The sequence below is a fragment of the Portunus trituberculatus genome, chromosome 41 (assembly GCF_017591435.1).
Source record: "Portunus trituberculatus isolate SZX2019 chromosome 41, ASM1759143v1, whole genome shotgun sequence".
NCBI classification, from domain to species: Eukaryota; Metazoa; Arthropoda; class Malacostraca; order Decapoda; family Portunidae; genus Portunus; species Portunus trituberculatus.
The window spans coordinates 41,906,444-41,923,477 of record NC_059295.1 but is presented as its reverse complement, the minus strand read 5'-3'; the positions used below and the strand labels follow the sequence as shown (position 1 = coordinate 41,923,477).

The 17,034-nt window shown below is 34.5% G+C and overlaps 1 protein-coding gene across 4 annotated transcripts in view; it reads left to right on the top strand.

Moving 5' to 3' along the window:
* Window positions 1–17,034, top strand: part of LOC123516455 (receptor-type tyrosine-protein phosphatase C-like) — a 173,339-nt gene that overhangs the window by 32,348 nt on the left and 123,957 nt on the right. For 2 of the 4 annotated variants that reach the window (XM_045275755.1, XM_045275754.1), the window contains exons 4-10: window positions 3,565–3,758; window positions 10,135–10,311; window positions 10,502–10,565; window positions 11,145–11,227; window positions 12,463–12,577; window positions 14,645–14,751; window positions 15,484–15,627. In XM_045275755.1, the coding sequence (XP_045131690.1) occupies window positions 3,565–3,758; window positions 10,135–10,311; window positions 10,502–10,565; window positions 11,145–11,227; window positions 12,463–12,577; window positions 14,645–14,751; window positions 15,484–15,627 (884 nt within the window). The remainder of the gene's footprint in view (window positions 1–3,564; window positions 3,759–10,134; window positions 10,312–10,501; window positions 10,566–11,144; window positions 11,228–12,462; window positions 12,578–14,644; window positions 14,752–15,483; window positions 15,628–17,034) is intronic. The other 2 variants (XM_045275757.1, XM_045275756.1) reach the window with 1 other exon arrangement.

Sequence of the window (17,034 nt, the reverse complement as noted above, 5' to 3'; positions counted from 1 at the left end):
CATAGTGTCCTGTCTCCATATCTCCATTTATCTCGTTTTTCTTTAAAGTTATGCACACTATGTGCTGTAACAATTCCATTATCCAATGCATTCCATTTTTCCACCATTCTGTGTGGAAAACTGTATTTTTCAATATTCTTCACACACTGCCTCATCCTGATCTTCTTTTCATGTCCTCTTGTCCTTCTATCTTCTTCCGTCAACAGCACCAGGTCTTCTTTGTCTGTCTTTTCAATATCATTTACTATCTTTATACATTGTTATTAGGTCTCTGCATTCTCTTCTATCTTGTAAGGTTGGCAGTCCCATTTCCTACAGTCATTCTTCATATGTGAGGTCCTTTAATTCTGGCACCATCTTTGTAGAAATCTGTATCCTTTCCAATTTTCTTATATCCTTTTTAGAGCTCGGAGACCATACCGCTGCTGCATATTCCAGCCTTGAACGTATTATGCTTGTGATGATTTTTTTCATCATGTCTTTATCCATGTAATGAAAAGCCACTCTTATATTAGTCAACATTTTATATGATAGTCCAAATATCTTGCTTATGTGTTTATCAGGGCTCAGATTTTCTTGTATGATCACTCCAAGATCTTTTTCCTCTTTAGTCTTAATTTGTTCCTCTCCCATCAAATAGTTCCATATTGGTCTTCTCTTACTCTTTCTTAGTCCCATTATGTGACATTTCTTGGCATTAAACTCCAATTTGTACTTCTTACCCCACTCATAGATCTTGTTTAAATCTTTATGTAACAGCAGACAGTCCTCTCTGGTTTTGATAACTCTTAGCAACTTTGCATCATCTGCGAATAAATTCATAGAACTGTTTATCCCAGTGTGAATGTCATTTACATAAACCTGACACATAATGATGGCTAACAATGACCCTTGTGGCACTCCGCTAGTTACTTTACCACAAGATGAGTATGTATCTCTGATCACAGTTCTCATTTCCCTATCCTTCAAATACTCTCTTGTCCATTCAAGCAAGGTTCCTCGCAGACCTCCTATGTTCTCTAGTTTCCAAAGAAGTCTTCCGTGAGGGACTTTATCAAAAGCATTTTTAATGTCCATGTATACTGTGTTTACCCATCCATCTCTGTTTTCCAGTCCTGCAATAACTCTCGAGTAGAAGCTTAATAAGTTTGATACACATGACCGCCCTGTCCTGAACCCAAATTATCTATTTGATATGACTTGCTCCTCTTCTAGAAATTTAACCCATTTTTCTTTGATAATTATTTCACAAAACTTCCCTACGACACTTGTAAGTAACACTGGTCTGTAATTTAGTGCTTCAAATGCCTTTCCTCCTTTATATATTGGTATTAGGTTGGCTCTCTTCCATTCTAGTGGAACTTTCTCATTGTTTATTGAACTTGTAATTATTTCCCAAATTGGATCCAGTAATTGCTCTTTACATTCTTTTAACACCCAGCCTCTTTGTGCACTGCAAACTCCTTTAATCCTAGGCAATCCAATGTCCTATTAGCTTCTGTGAAATCATCTTCTGCCGTGAATACTGTTTTGAAACTCTCATTCATTATTTCACACATTTCCTTCTCTGTTTGGTATGTCTTCCCTTCTTTAATTATTTTTCAATTGTTTGCTTATTTTTTGTTTTGCCATTTACAAACTTTGAAGAAAAGTTTGGGCTTATCTTTGCATTTATCCACTACATCTTTCTCAAAATTTCTTTCTTCCTTTCTCCTTACTCCAATATATTTATTTCTAGCATCTTTGTACTGCTGTCTGTTATAGTCATTTCCCTGCTTTAAGAGTTTCTTCCATGCTTTATCTTTTGCCTTTTTTGCTTGTATGCATCTAGCATTGTACCAAGCATGTATTTTTTTCTGTACTCTATAAATACGAACAAACTTTTTTACTCCTTCATTGTATTTCTGTAAGAATATGTCATATTTCCCTTGTACAGTCTTTCTGTACATAATATCACTCCACTCTATATCAGCAAAATATATCCTTAATTTTTCAAAATCCACTCTTGCATTATTTAATCTATCTCCTTTATAGTCCTCTCTGTAACTTATCTTCCTCCTGAATTTGCATCTCTAATGTCACATGATCACTTCTCCCCATTGGACTATTGTATGATTGGAGGGGGCTCTGGTTTCTTTGTGAAAACTAGGTCAAGGAACGATGGTTCTTTTTCCCCCCTGTACCTTGTTGACTCCTCCATCCACTGGTCCATTGTATTAACCGTAGTCAACTGTAACACTTTCTCACTCCACTGCCCAGCATTATCCATTACTTCCATCTCTCTCCTGTTTATTTTCTTACATTTAAAGTCTCCAATTAAGAGTATTCTTCTATCTCTTCTTATCATGTTATCTAGGCACTTTATTACCTCTCTTTGTATATCTTTACATTCTTCTGATCCCCATGTATTAGTCTTTGGTGGAACATATGTAACTATAATTTTTCTTTTCTTCAGATCTTCTGTTCTGATTGTTACTACCATTACTTCCACTTTGTCCTCACCATATTGCACATTCTCCACACATATATTATCATGAACCATTACTACCACTCTTTCTCCCCCTTTTTCCTTCCTGTTCCTCCTCCAGGAATTATATCCTTCCTCTTTAAAGTTGACATGGATCTCTGCTCTCCGTTTTGTTTCATTGATGCACATTACATCTGGCTTCTACTCTTTCAAATAATCCTGAACTTCCAATATGCTTGATAACAACCCATTTATGTTAGTATAAGTCACTCTTAATTTACTGCCTCCTCCACGACTTCTTCTTTTTTCCTCAGGTACCACTTCTTTAGTCTCATATCCAGAATCCTCCAGTAAAAATTTTTCTTCTCTATCTGTCATTTTCTTATTTTTTTTTCCTTAGCTTCACTTCTTAGCACTTTCTCCTTTTCCCTTTCCTCTAAGTTCATATCTCATTTTATCCATATATCCTTGTTCTTATCATCATTGGCCAGCTTCTCTTTTCTAGCCATAATTCCCTACAGCCACTTGAGATCTCATTCTCACCTTCATTGGTCTCCTACTCTCTTCACTGTATCTCCCCAGCCTGATCACTTCCTCCACCTCCTGGTCAAATTCTTGTGTGCTGTCTTGTACTTGTTTGATAACAGTTTTGGCCAATTCTCTTTCTTCACATTCTTAGTGAATTTATTTGGATTTTTCTTTTGTGTGTGTATGTGTTTATTTTTTCATACATCTTGCAGAGCACCTATTGTACTTCTTTTAGAATTTTTATATGAAAATCCCATCAAAGAATATTTCAACCTGAGACTGTAAATACCAAATCCAGATTCATAAGTAAGAGAAGCAAAACTTAAGATAAAAACCTTTGAAATTGTTATTTAAAAACAGCATACTAACTGTTAAAACAAATTTGATTCCCAGTTTTTAGTAAAGTGTCAAAATAATAACTCGGATCAAGTGATATTCTAGAGTTACATTTATTTTGTTAATTTTATTTAACTTTTTCCAGTCACTGAAATAAGAAAAACCTCATCATTGAAAAACATTTTGTTGATGATGATGATGATGGGAAACTAATGACAAAATAAAATACACAGGTATGAAATGGATTGGACATGTGAGAGGAACTACTCCTGTTGCTCTCCTTCATGTAAGAAACCTCCAGAAAATAACTTAGAATGCAAAATAAATTTCCACGGGGAGCCATGTACAACATACACAGTGAAAGTGAGAGGAAAAAACTGCAATTCAAGTTGGAGTGAAAAGGAGAAAATTTTCATTAACTGTACAGGTGAGGCAGAATAATGAGAGCAGGAAACATTAAATTAAGAAATAGAAAGACAAATTATTACACTTTAGAAGGTCAGCATTATCATTCACAAGAGTTGTCCTGTAAAATACAGTAAAAGACACCAATCAATATGGTGTCTATTATCAATATCATAACAAATACTAACTTTTCTAATATTTCTTGGAATAAGAGATGTTTTGAGGATGTCTGAGAATCACTCTAACTACCTATTCTTTAAATATGATAATCCATACTCATTAAATGTATTTAGTTTACTACTGTGAACTAAGATTTTCTAATGTATATACTAACATCCTTTCATACCAAGAGTCCATAAAAAATAAACACAAAATCTAAATTGCAAAACAGCTCACTGAGGAACTATAAAAAAGACTTGTGTCTAGGATTGGATCTCCAAGGAGTAATTACTGCACAGGTAAGCAGGGATAGTTCAAATCTGTCTTTTGCTATTTTATGTGGCTCATTACACCTTCACTTCTCATTCATTTTTTTCAACCAAAGATTTTTTTTTATTTCCTCTGATATTCCTCATCAATACTTCCCTTACTTTTGTTGCCTAATCCCTGTCAAATCTCTTTCTGCCTTCTCTTACCTTCTTTGTTTTTTTATATACCCTTTCATCTTAAACATGAATTTGACAAATTACTTTTCAGGCCAACCTGATCACCAAGACAAATATTTAAAAAAAAATTTTCTTGATCATCTTAAATTGTTTTCTCTTTCATTTTACCTAATATTTGATCTTTCAGTTTCCTCATCCAGGAGACATTTCTTTATATTTCTCTTGCCTTCTCTGAGACTATTCTATTTTAATACTGTAATATGTGGTCATCTCATTTTTTGGATGTGATGCTGGTGATATTTTTTTGTGTCTTCAATGCCTGCCACCAATTGTCATGCCTGTGCAACATCACAGAAACAATGAGAAACTGATATAAAGGCAGGTTGAAGTGAGCAGTTGCCATTGATTGAATCATGGCAAGACATTTAAGTTAAATGCATATGAAATTGCTATCAATTAGGCTAAGATGACCATCAAGAAATCAATGATTTCTGGTCAGCTTTGATTGTTCTGCCAATATACAAGTAAGACCACACTGAGATGAGCAGAGCAGTCAGTGTAAATACTATATAGGAATATGTAACCTCATACTACTTCTGGTAATGACTGATTTATATAAGTCCAAAACACTGCAAATGAAGTGTGGGAGAGGAGAGGACAAAACTGTTGTCTGGCAGTTGAAAAATATGAAATAGTGTACAGTGGAGTCTCAGTTCACAAATGCCCCATTGCATGAACAAGTCTGTTGACTAGCAAAATATTTTTATAAATTTTTATTGTAGTCCACGGACAAAGATTTGGTCCATGAGCAGAGTGGCTGGCTGTGACACAAGATGACGTTGCCACACCGTAAACAATATATCTTATGGTGCTTTTCTGTCCTTTTTGCTTTTTGCATTAAATTGGCTCTCATTATGCCTTCCAAGAAATGTAGTGGGGCAGATAATTGAAACAATTGTTCAAATTGTCATGCAAGTACCAAATTTGGCATGCACATTATTTTTAGCATTTCTTTCATGAAAGAACGTTAGCCACATAAAATTCCAAAATGGCGGCCATTAGCGTCATATTTTTGGCTCTTTTGGTATATCTCTGGATCTTCTTACCTGATTTTGATGATATTAACACATTTCTTACATTTTTGGCAATGCAGAATTCAGTTATGACAAAATCAAGGCTCTAAAAATCATCAAAAAACACAAAACAATGATTTTACCACATGTAAACAATGTAAACACTATTCTGAGCAGCTGCAGCTGCACATGGCCGTACAGCTCAAACCGAACTTGTAACATTTGCACTGTCCGTGACACTGCGTCTTGCACTGGCATTTCGTCATCTGCTGGCAACTCTGAGCAACTGGTGGGAGTGCAGACCATAGGATGCTCCAGCAGTCTCCTTCTTGTTTCCATCCTCATTCAACAGGACTCTTCTCTTCAGGCTGGCACACCAAAGCCTGACTCCATATACATGCTGTCTGGTATGCAGCACGTCTGATGTATTCACCTAGTTGTAATTTTACAGGGCCTGGGTATCATACTCGTGTGGCCCCGTCTCCATATCTACACACATCCAACTTTCCTTTAAAACTATGCACACTCCTTGCTGACACCACCTCCTCACTCAAACCATTCCACACCTCCACACATCTTTGTGGGAAACTATATTTTTCACATCCTTCAAGCATATTCCCTTGGCTATCTTTTTACTATGCGATCTTGTAGTTCTACTTAAGTTTTCCTCTCTCAACATCATTTGCTCATTATCCACTTCATCCAGTCCATTCAACAGTTTATAAACCTGTATTAAATCTCCTCTTTCTCTTCTTTGTTCCAAGGTAGGCAAATTCATTTCTTTTAATCTCTCCTCATAGGTCATTTCTGCCAATTCCGGAACCATTTTGTTGCCATTCTCTGCAATCTCTCCAACTTCCTTATATGCTTCTTTTTATAAGGGGACCAAACCACTCCAGCATATTCCAATCTTGGTCTAATTACCATACTAATTAATTTCTTCATCATATCTTTATCCATATAATGGAAGGCTAATCCAATATTTTTTATCAAATTATATGTTTCTCCAAACATCTTATCAATATGAGCCTCAAACTGCCCATGGTCTTGTATTATCACTCCCAAATCCTTTTCCTTTTCCACCTTTTTCAACACTACTTCTTCACCCATCTTATATGACCCTCTTGGCTGTCTTCCACTCTTTCCCATCTCCATCACATGACTTTTGCTCAGATTAAATTCCATTTGCCACCTCTTGCTCCACTCCCAAATCTTATCCAGGTCTGCCTGTAAAATTTCACAATCTTCTTCACTCTTCACACACCTACACAACTTCGCATCATCCGCAAACAAATTAATATAACTGTTTACTCCCTCTGGCATGTCATTTATATATACCAGGAAAAGTATTGGTGCCAGCACTGAGCCTTGTGGGACTCCACTCTCCACCACCAACCAGTCCGACCTTGCATCCCTTATTACCGTTCTCATCTCCCTCCATCTCAAGTAGTTATACATCGTGACGACAAACTTCTCCAACATCACAATGTCATCTTCTTCAACGTCTTCAGGATAGCAGCTCAGTTTGGTGAAGACATCTGAAGCCTCAGGGCACACATCCCATGTCTGCCAGGCTGACTTTTTGCCATGTCCGCGGAATGCAGACACAGTGTCACAACCTGTGAAGGCGTGAAAGAAGAGCATACTACTGCTTCTCTCTGGAGCATGGGATGAGGTCAGCTCATGCACTGGGATCCACTTCAGATTCCATCCTTGGCCAAAAGCTAGCCACAGTTCCTGAAGTCCCAGTTCCTGTAATTGTGAGAAAGTGGCAACTGCAATCACAAGGACATCTGTGTCATTGGCACTGATCATTACTGTTTTGAAGCCCCCCTTTGCTGCATCCTTGGCTTGTAGGAAGACTCTTGTGTCAGCTTCCTCGTGACTGCAGGGTGATATCCCACTGAGGCTAAACTCGGGGTGGTTGCTGAGGGCATCTGGACATCTAGTGACGATGATTCTGTTTTCACTATGGTGTTCTACCACTTTCTCAGCCAGGTAGGCAAACAGTTCAGTTTTGTTGGCAGAATGACGCAGAAAGTTGCGCCAGTTTCTTGGCAATTTCCCTGTTCCTGTGACCCGGCGTCTGGCTCCCTGACCTCGTTTTGATCTAGTTTCGGATTTAAGACTCGATGCCTGGTATGTGTCGAACACAATGTCAGTTCTGTGGTACTTTCTGGAAAATGTATCGACCTTAGGAATGAATTTCATCTCAGCATACTCTGCAAATGTTTTGGACATTCTTGGTGGCAACGTGTTGATAAGAGCTGAACCATCAATGATAATGACATCAGTCACAAGTTGTGCATCAGGGAGTGTAACCTTGCCCTCCAGCACGACAGCTAGCTGTGATTTCTGGCAGACATGCAACCTCCCTCCGTCACTAAGAGATGCTGGAAATGGCTGATTCTCGTGGCGGAAGAACTCGTGTAGATTGCATTCTCTGTTCTGGAAGGAAATGAACAGTCTTCCTTCAGTACCTTCTCCTTTGTAATAGTGCAGAGCTTTTCTTGTTGGGAGAAGTCCATCTTTGTCTTCTTGATCGGTGCATAGAACGAGCTGGTGTCTTGATGCTCTAGTGCCTCTAAGTGTGCCTCAAAGGATGCATTCCCAGTGGAAAGGTGAGTAGCAATCCTTGCAGCACTGTCTGGGGGATGCTATATCCTTGGATTCTTCATAGTTGATTACATATATTTTGATACCCAAATTGTATAATTTGCTCTATTACATCACGCAATGTGAAATTATATGGTATCGCATACCGGATATGGTGGCCATTTTGAAAAATGGCTGCCATATTGGAAAATTGCATGGCTAACGTTCTGTTATGAAAAATTAAGCTACAATGCATACACATGCCAAATTTGGCCCTTGTATGACAATTTGATAGATTCTTCTGATATATGCAGTTATCTGCCCCACTAATGTGTTAGTGATAGTGGTGTATTGTAATAGAAATAAAGAAAACCATACTAACAAAGCATCTTGAAAATAATACTACTGTTAAAAACACACAAAGAAAAACAGAAAATAAGAACTCTATTAAAAATGTGGAACTCTAGAAAAAAAAATATTTCCAAGATGCTTTGCTGGTATGACAAGTCTCGGGAGTCATGACATTCCGCAAGATGTTTGTTTGGGCAACAATATTTGTCATCACAGTTGATGGCAACAGATAGGTGCCTCGCCTCTAGGACAGCTAGTGATGTATGATAAGTATCATCAAGAAGATCAGTGTATGCTGTCTTGCTGTCAGCTAGACTCTATTACTAAAGCAACAATGATCCTTTGTTTATTCCAGATGAAAGGCACACAAAAGCATTTAATAGACTTGTTTAGCAGGGATCACAGGATGCATGTCAACTCACTCTCTCAAATGCAGTCCTGTGGTCAAGGAGAGGATTAATCTATTTTATGTTGATGTTAATGGGGAAAATGGTTTTGGTTCATGAACATTTAAGTTCACAAATAGTCTTCAGAAATTAATCAAGTTACTAAACTGAGATTCCACTGTATGTATTTGAAATATCAATTTATCACTACAGGTTGAACCTCCTTAATCTGGTATTCTTTCATCCGGCAAAATTTTTGTTTGCCGGAATTTTTGAATTGGCCGAAGTAATTTGCTGGACTGCAGCTAGGATGCGGCAGTGCTGTACTGTGTTTTGGAGCCTGGGCATTCTGGGTCAAATTTGGATCAGTACCATGTTGCCACTCATTGCAAACACCCCCCCCCCCAAAGGTGGATAAAAAAAATTTTCTGTAATATTTGCCCCTAAACAAGGCTTCAAAGCGACCAGGAAGTGATAGTGTTGTGTGTAAACCAAAGAAAAAGTGCAAACACATGACAATATCAGTGCAACAGAAAGTGGACCTATTGAGGAAGCTAGATAAAGGTGTTTCAGTGCGGAGCCTATGCCAACAGTACAACATTGGCTCATCAACCGTCTATGATATAAAAAACCAGAAGAATCAACTTCTCAAGTTTTACAGTGAGTGTGAGAGCAAGAAGAACAAGGAGGTTCGTAGAACACTTAAGGAGAGTAAAAGCAGTGATTTAGACAGTGCTCTCATACAGCTTCGGCGCGCTGGTAACGTCCCTGTGTCCAGCGAGATGATAATGGCGCAGGCAAATATTTTCCATGCTGAACTTAATTTACAACAATGCACTTTTCTATATGCTTCTGCATGTATATTTTCATGTACAACTATCATATATCAAAACAATGTTACAGCTACACTTGTATAATGCAGGGTAATTATATAGAGGGTGTTTTGGGGACCACCTATAGTTCGGAATTTTCCATGGTCTGGCAAGTCTACAGTAAGGTGGTTGCCGGATTTGGGAGGTTCAACCTGTACTACAACCACTATTACTATCAACACCATCACTACCACTATCACCTATGCAACCATATATGCCACTACCACAACCAATTTCTTAATCATTACAACCATCATGACTAGTACCACCACTACCATCATAATATTGCTGTCACCATTACCATCATTCCTGGAACAACAATGGACCTCCCTTGCTTTTCCTCAGTCCTCTCCTCTTTCCACTCTCAGTCTTTGTGCTGATAATATGCCTTTCTCCCTTTTAAAAATTTCAAAATATGGTGAGGAGTAAATTCTGTGGGAATTATAACAGAAATTCAAGGCCATATCATATGAAAAATTGTAATAAGGAAGCTATGTTCGTTCTTTTCATAAACAGCACCCAGTAAGCCCAGAAAACTGAGTGTCACCATGCCTGCCTTCGATAAGCCTACACAGCAATCTAGAATGGCTCATATCACCTGGAATACCCCCAGTCAAACAAATGGTATACTGAAGAGTTACAGGATTACTTATCACATCAAAAACACTCCTGCAAAAACACTTGACATACCAGGTAAGACGTACTACTCTACATTATTTGCTTGGTACAGTATAGCATCTTGGAAGAATATAAAATAAGACTAATTAGCTAATTATAAAATTAGAAGAGAAAGAATGAAATGAAATTGAATATAACAAAATACATATGTACCTGGAGAATATTTATGACATTGATCTCTCTCTCTCCCTCTCTCTAAATACAGTTAATAAATGCAACAAAACTGAATGTAGCTACTCACTTGAGCTGAAGCCAGAATCCAGTTATAGGTAAGTCACCACAAAAAAGAGACACCCAAACCCTCCTCACTACACACATTGAAGCAAGGTGAAGGAAAGGCATTATTAATAGTTTAATGAATGAATGTTGACATCAATTGTTTTACTCTATGCATGGAGATATCAAGTTGTGCACATCTTAATTTGACATCTAGCATCCCAAGACCTACTCATTTAGACCATAATTGATCTTGCTGTTGTTCATGCCAGGTATTTCATACTAATCATGATCATTCTCCATTTCAGGGACATCAATCCCGTATCCATAAATTCATTTAGGTCTTTGTAAGGTTTTGTTTGGTTTTATAACTATAATCAGTTGATATTGTGTTTCATTCACAACATATTCTCTCTCTCTCTCTCTCTCTCTCTCTCTCTCTCTCTCTCTCTATATATATATATATATATATATATATATATATATATATATATATATATATATATATATATATGCATATATATATATATATATATATATATATATATATATATATATATATATATATATATATATATATATATATATATATATATATATATATATGCACTCACATTTCTCATCTATACCAGGTTTGAAGTTCGAGCTGAAAACATGGAAACAAGTTCGCAGTTTTCACCTGCAGAGACATTCCGCCTCACCACTGAAGCAGGAGGTAAGTGTTTTCTCCAGCTTTACCCACTGTCCCACTTATGAGTTGTGCAATCACTATCTCTGCTTCATTTGCACATCAATTGCTAATTCTGTTGTAGCTACATTAAACAAGATGATTATTATCAATAACTCTGAAAAGTTAATGATGTGTATTTTACTGTTTGTTTATATATGTAATATTTTTATGTTAATTTTTTAACTTACTAATGTAATTTTTACTTGTAAAACAAAATATACAATAAAGGACAGAGCATGACAATGTTTTGACACAACAGTCACTCATATACCAGACTTCTACTTCAATAGTCTGACTTAAAATTTTCTTATTCAGCTAATGGAATTTCTCACTTCTATTTTGAATGGATGTAAATTTGCCATTCACTTATTTCAAAGGATGATGATCCTAGTTCTTCAGCTTGCTAATCTTTACATTTGACGTTCTAGAGTTCAATAGCTTTACTGAATGTTTCTAAGACAGATCCTCAAATATTAATTGATTATAATAATTTCATAATGAAATTATAATAATAGTAATAACAATAATAATGATAATAATAATAATAATGATAATAATAATAATAATAATAGTAATAATAATAATAACTGCTACTACTACTGCTACTACTACTACTACTACTACTACTACTACTACTACTACTACTACTACTACTACCACTACTACTACAACTAATAACAATGATTATAGTAATAATAATAACTAATAATAATAATAATAATAATAATAATAATAATAATAATAACAATAATTATTATTTTTACTATTACTAGTATTACTATTGATCCCTTTAATACTGGGTCTCATTTCTACCTTGAGTTTTGGGTGTGATTAGATGATTTTATTTACATTACAAAGGGTTAATGGAGATCAAAAGCTTAATGGCTAGGGTCTTCACTATTTTAATCGCCACATAAGTTTCTCAAGCTGTATAAAATCACTAAATAGTAAGCAGAATTAATATGATAATGCATCATGGTACTGAAGGGGCTAATAGCATTATACATGTTGTCAAGATTAAAAACAACATAAATACTACTGTATGCAGAAATATAGTAGCATGTAAATGATAGACAGTAAAGAAATACATCAATGCACATTATCATATAAAGGAAATAATTGTATAAGGAAAAGATTAGGTTAAGCCTATATACATTACTTGTATTATCTATATACTCACCTTTTCAATGTTTTCTAATAATGTCTCTTGTTCTCCACAGTACCATTTTTCAGAAATAATATGTCACTTAACTATGATAAAAAGGAACTGAGTTACAACTCCATCACTCTACTCATCAATGGCAGCTCCATCAGTAATGACAATGGCAAAATCAGGTGAGATAACCCAACATTCTATTCTTTGTCCATTTGTTTCCTTCCTTCACTTTTTTCCTGTACAGCTAATGTTTTCTCTTTTGCCTCTTAGAATAAAATGACAAATATGAAATACAAATTTGCAAATAAAGAATAATAAATGCTCAATAATTAGAGAAAATAAAAACTTTAAATATTTAGTATAAAAGAACCATCTGAAAAAAACAAAACAATCATGAACAACAACATTTTCTAATATATTTACATGTGTTCTATGAATATCTCTCACTATATATATATATATATATATATATATATATATATATATATATATATATATATATATATATATATATATATATATATATATATATATATATATATATATATATATATATATATATATATATATATATATATATATATATATATATATATATATATATATATATATATATATATATATATATATATATATATATATATATATATATATATATATATATATATATATATATATAGTTTTTCTCGCACCTCCGACTGCTTACTCTGTATAAGGGCCTTATCCGTCCCTGTATGGAGTACTCTTCACATGTTTGGGGGGGTTCCAGTCACACAGCTTTGCTTGATAGGGTGGAATCGAAAGCTCTTCGTCTCATCAACTCCCCTCCTCTGACTAACTGTCTTCAGTCTCTTTCTCACCACCGAAATGTTGCATCCCTTTCTATATTTTATCGCTATTTTCATGGTAACTGTTCTACTGATCTTGCTAACTGCATGCCTCCCCTCCTCCTGCAGCCACGCTGCACAAGGCTTTCTTCTTCCTCTCCTCCCTATTCTGTCCAACTCTCTAATGCAGTGTTAACCAGTACACTCAATCATTCATCCCTTTCACTGGTAAACTCTGGAACTCCCTCCCTGCATCTGTATTTCCAAATTCCTTCAACTTGTCTTCTTTTAAGAGGGAGGTATCGAGGCATTTGCTCCCCTAATTCTGGCTGACGGTTTTGGCACTTTTTGTACTCTTTGGAGAGCCAGCGCTCAAGTGGGCCTTTTTCTAACTTTCTTTTTTTTGCCCTTGGCTGGCCCTCTTCCCTACGTAAAAAAAAAAAAAAAAAAAGTATATATGTGTATATATATATATATATATATATATATATATATATATATATATATATATATATATATATATATATATATATATATATATATATATATATATATATATATATATATATATATATATATATATATATATATATATATATATATATATATATATATATATATATATATATATATATATATATATATATATATATATATATATATATATATATATATATATATATATATCAAGACAGCACACCGTTTGCAAAAAACTCTTAAGAAATTGATAAAAATAAATAGAAAAAAAAAATACAATAAAAGTCAGCATATCCTCACTACAATACTAACCTAATCACAACGTAACATTAACATAACATAACATAACATAAATAATAGGATAACAAAGGGCCACCAGGACCCATCTAGGTTATCCTGTATCAGTCGCACAGCGACCTCGTCATCAGTACTTAAAGATACACTTACAAGTACTCAATACATTATATACTAATTGTAAATATTTGGCCCATTAACAGGTCTAAGTCCTGCAGCGAATTCCTCTATAATGTGTGATCCCCATACATGGGGATCATGTCTTGTTTAACTATAGTAAATTTCTTATAAAAACTATCATGCAGCCCTATACATAATTATAAATCTAATAAATTTAAGTGCTTATCTAATCTGTTTTTAAACATTTACAACCCTCTCTGGCAATGCATTCCAGTCTCGTATTCTGTAATTGTCCTTTTCACCCTGTACTGCACATGCTATCTTAGTATCATCTGCAAACTTTGATACTTTACTACTAATTTCTATATCTAAATCGTTAATGTACACCAAGAAAAGAAGAGGTCCGAGCACTGATCCTTGGGGTACCCCACTAACTAACATTAAGCCTTATTGACATGAACCACCATACACACTCACTGGACCAACACTGAGTGGTACAGCAAATCACTGTTGACACATTTGTTGCAGAGAATGTTTTGTGAAAATGAAGAAAGGTTGTAATGGGAAGAATGAAAAACCCGAAACAGTTTACTGCACCAGGACACCCCCAAATGAGGAGTTCAAAGTTGTCATTGGTAAGAGGTCTTCTTTGTATTTTTTGTTTAAAGATATATATCTTTTAATATATATATATATATATATATATATATATATATATATATATATATCTTATATATATATATATATATATATATATATATATATATATATATATATATATATATATATATATATATATATATATATATATATATATATATATATATATATATATGTGTGTGTGTGTGTGTGTGTGTGTGTGTATTTACCTAGTTGTATTTACCTAGTTGTAGTTTTACAGGGCCTGGGCTTTATGCTCGTGTGGTCCCGTCTCCATATCTACACTTATCCAATTTTTCTTTAAAACTATGTACACTCTTTGCTGAAACCACTTCCTCACTCAAACTGTTCCAAGTCTCAACACATCTTTGCGGGATGTGTTGAGACTTGGAACAGTGTGTGTGTGTGTGTGTGTGTGTGTGTGTGTGTGTGTGTGTGTGTATGCATAGCTATTGTATATTCTTATCATCATTATTATTATTATTATTATTATTTTTATTATCATCATCATCATCATAATTACTATTAATATTAGTAGTATTATCACTATTATTACTATTATTATTATTATTATTATTATTATTATTATTATTATTATTATCACTATTACTATTATTGTTAGCAATTTATCATTTTATTATTTCATTTCATTCATTATTTTTGAGGAATAGTTTCTTGTCATAAGATGTGATGTTTACTACTTTCAGGAGAAGTAAAGCCAACTCAATCAGACTGTGGAACATTTAAGACCTTTTCCAGCTTGGATTCAAATCAATGCTACAAGTTTTTTGTTTTAATTTATACAAAAAATCACTCTGCAGAATCAAACACTGTCGAAATACATACTACACGTAAGTCTTCTTGTAAGTAAATGCAAATATTAACTTCACAGAAAAGTATGAGAGTATGAGAGTGAATGTATGAATCAAAGGCATGTTACCATGTTTGCATGTCTATAGGTGGTAAAATAGAGCATAACAACCCTTGAATATGGTAAACTCAAGTCATGAAACATGAAAAAAAAAAAGTTTTGTAACTGCAGTGAAGGAATTTTGGAGTTTTCAATAATCTCTTATTCTCTGAATCACTTTTTCATAATTTGGCAGATACTTTACTAATAAGTAGTATGTGTGTCATAATCTCTTCCAATTTTTTATAAAGTTCATTTAATAACATGGGATGTGAAATATAAAGCACATGCATATGCATATGTGTGTATGTGTGTGTTTATCTAGTTGTATTTACCTAGTTGTATATTACAGGGTTCGAACAGGACTAATAGTGACCTGTCTCCAAATCTAATTTCATCCAAATTTTTCTTAAATTTGTGCACACTTTCTGCAGTTACAATCTGATTCATGCTGTTCCAGATGTACATTGTCCTATGTGGGAAAACAACTTTTTAATGTAACTGCTCTCAAACATTGACTTTTTCTGATCTTAGAATGTTCACTTTTCTGTCTTTCTCCATCTTCAGTCAGTGATACTAAGTCTTGTCAATCTATCTTTTCCATACTGTTCACTATTTTGTTATCAGATCTCTCTATCCTTCAAAGTTGTTAGCTCCATTTCCTTTGGTGTATCTTCATACAGAAAGTCCTTTATTTCTGACACCATATTTGTAGCTATCCTTTGGATTCTTTCTAGTTTCCTGATATCCTTTTGCATATGTGGTGACCTAAATACTGCTGCATATTCAAGTCTAGGTCTTATCATCAGCGTTACAACAGTTTTCATCATATTCTTGTCCATGTAGTAAAATGCCATCCTGATATTTGTTAGTGTCTTATATGTTGAAGCAAATAACATATTTATGTGCCATTCTGGGGTCAGGGTGTCTTGCACAATCACTCCCAGATCCTTCTCTTCCTTTTTTTTTTTATTATAACCTCTTCTCCCATTTTGTATTCCCATGTGGGTCTTCTGTTACTTTTACCCATTTCCATCACATGACATTTGTGGTATTAAATTCTAATTTCTACTTCTGGTTCCATTCCCAAAATCTTATCAATATCTCTCTGCAATACCATACAATCCTCATTGTACCTTATTACTTTCAATAGTTTTGCATCATTGGCAAACAAATTTATGTTACTACTCAGATTCTCTTGTATATCGCTAATATATATTTGAAACATTATTGGTGCCAGCATTGACCCCTTGATGGGATCAGTGCTGGAGTACAGTAATCATTGATTACTGTACTCCAACTTGATAGGGTGTCTTTCAACACTGTACTCTTTTCTCTTTCTGTTAAG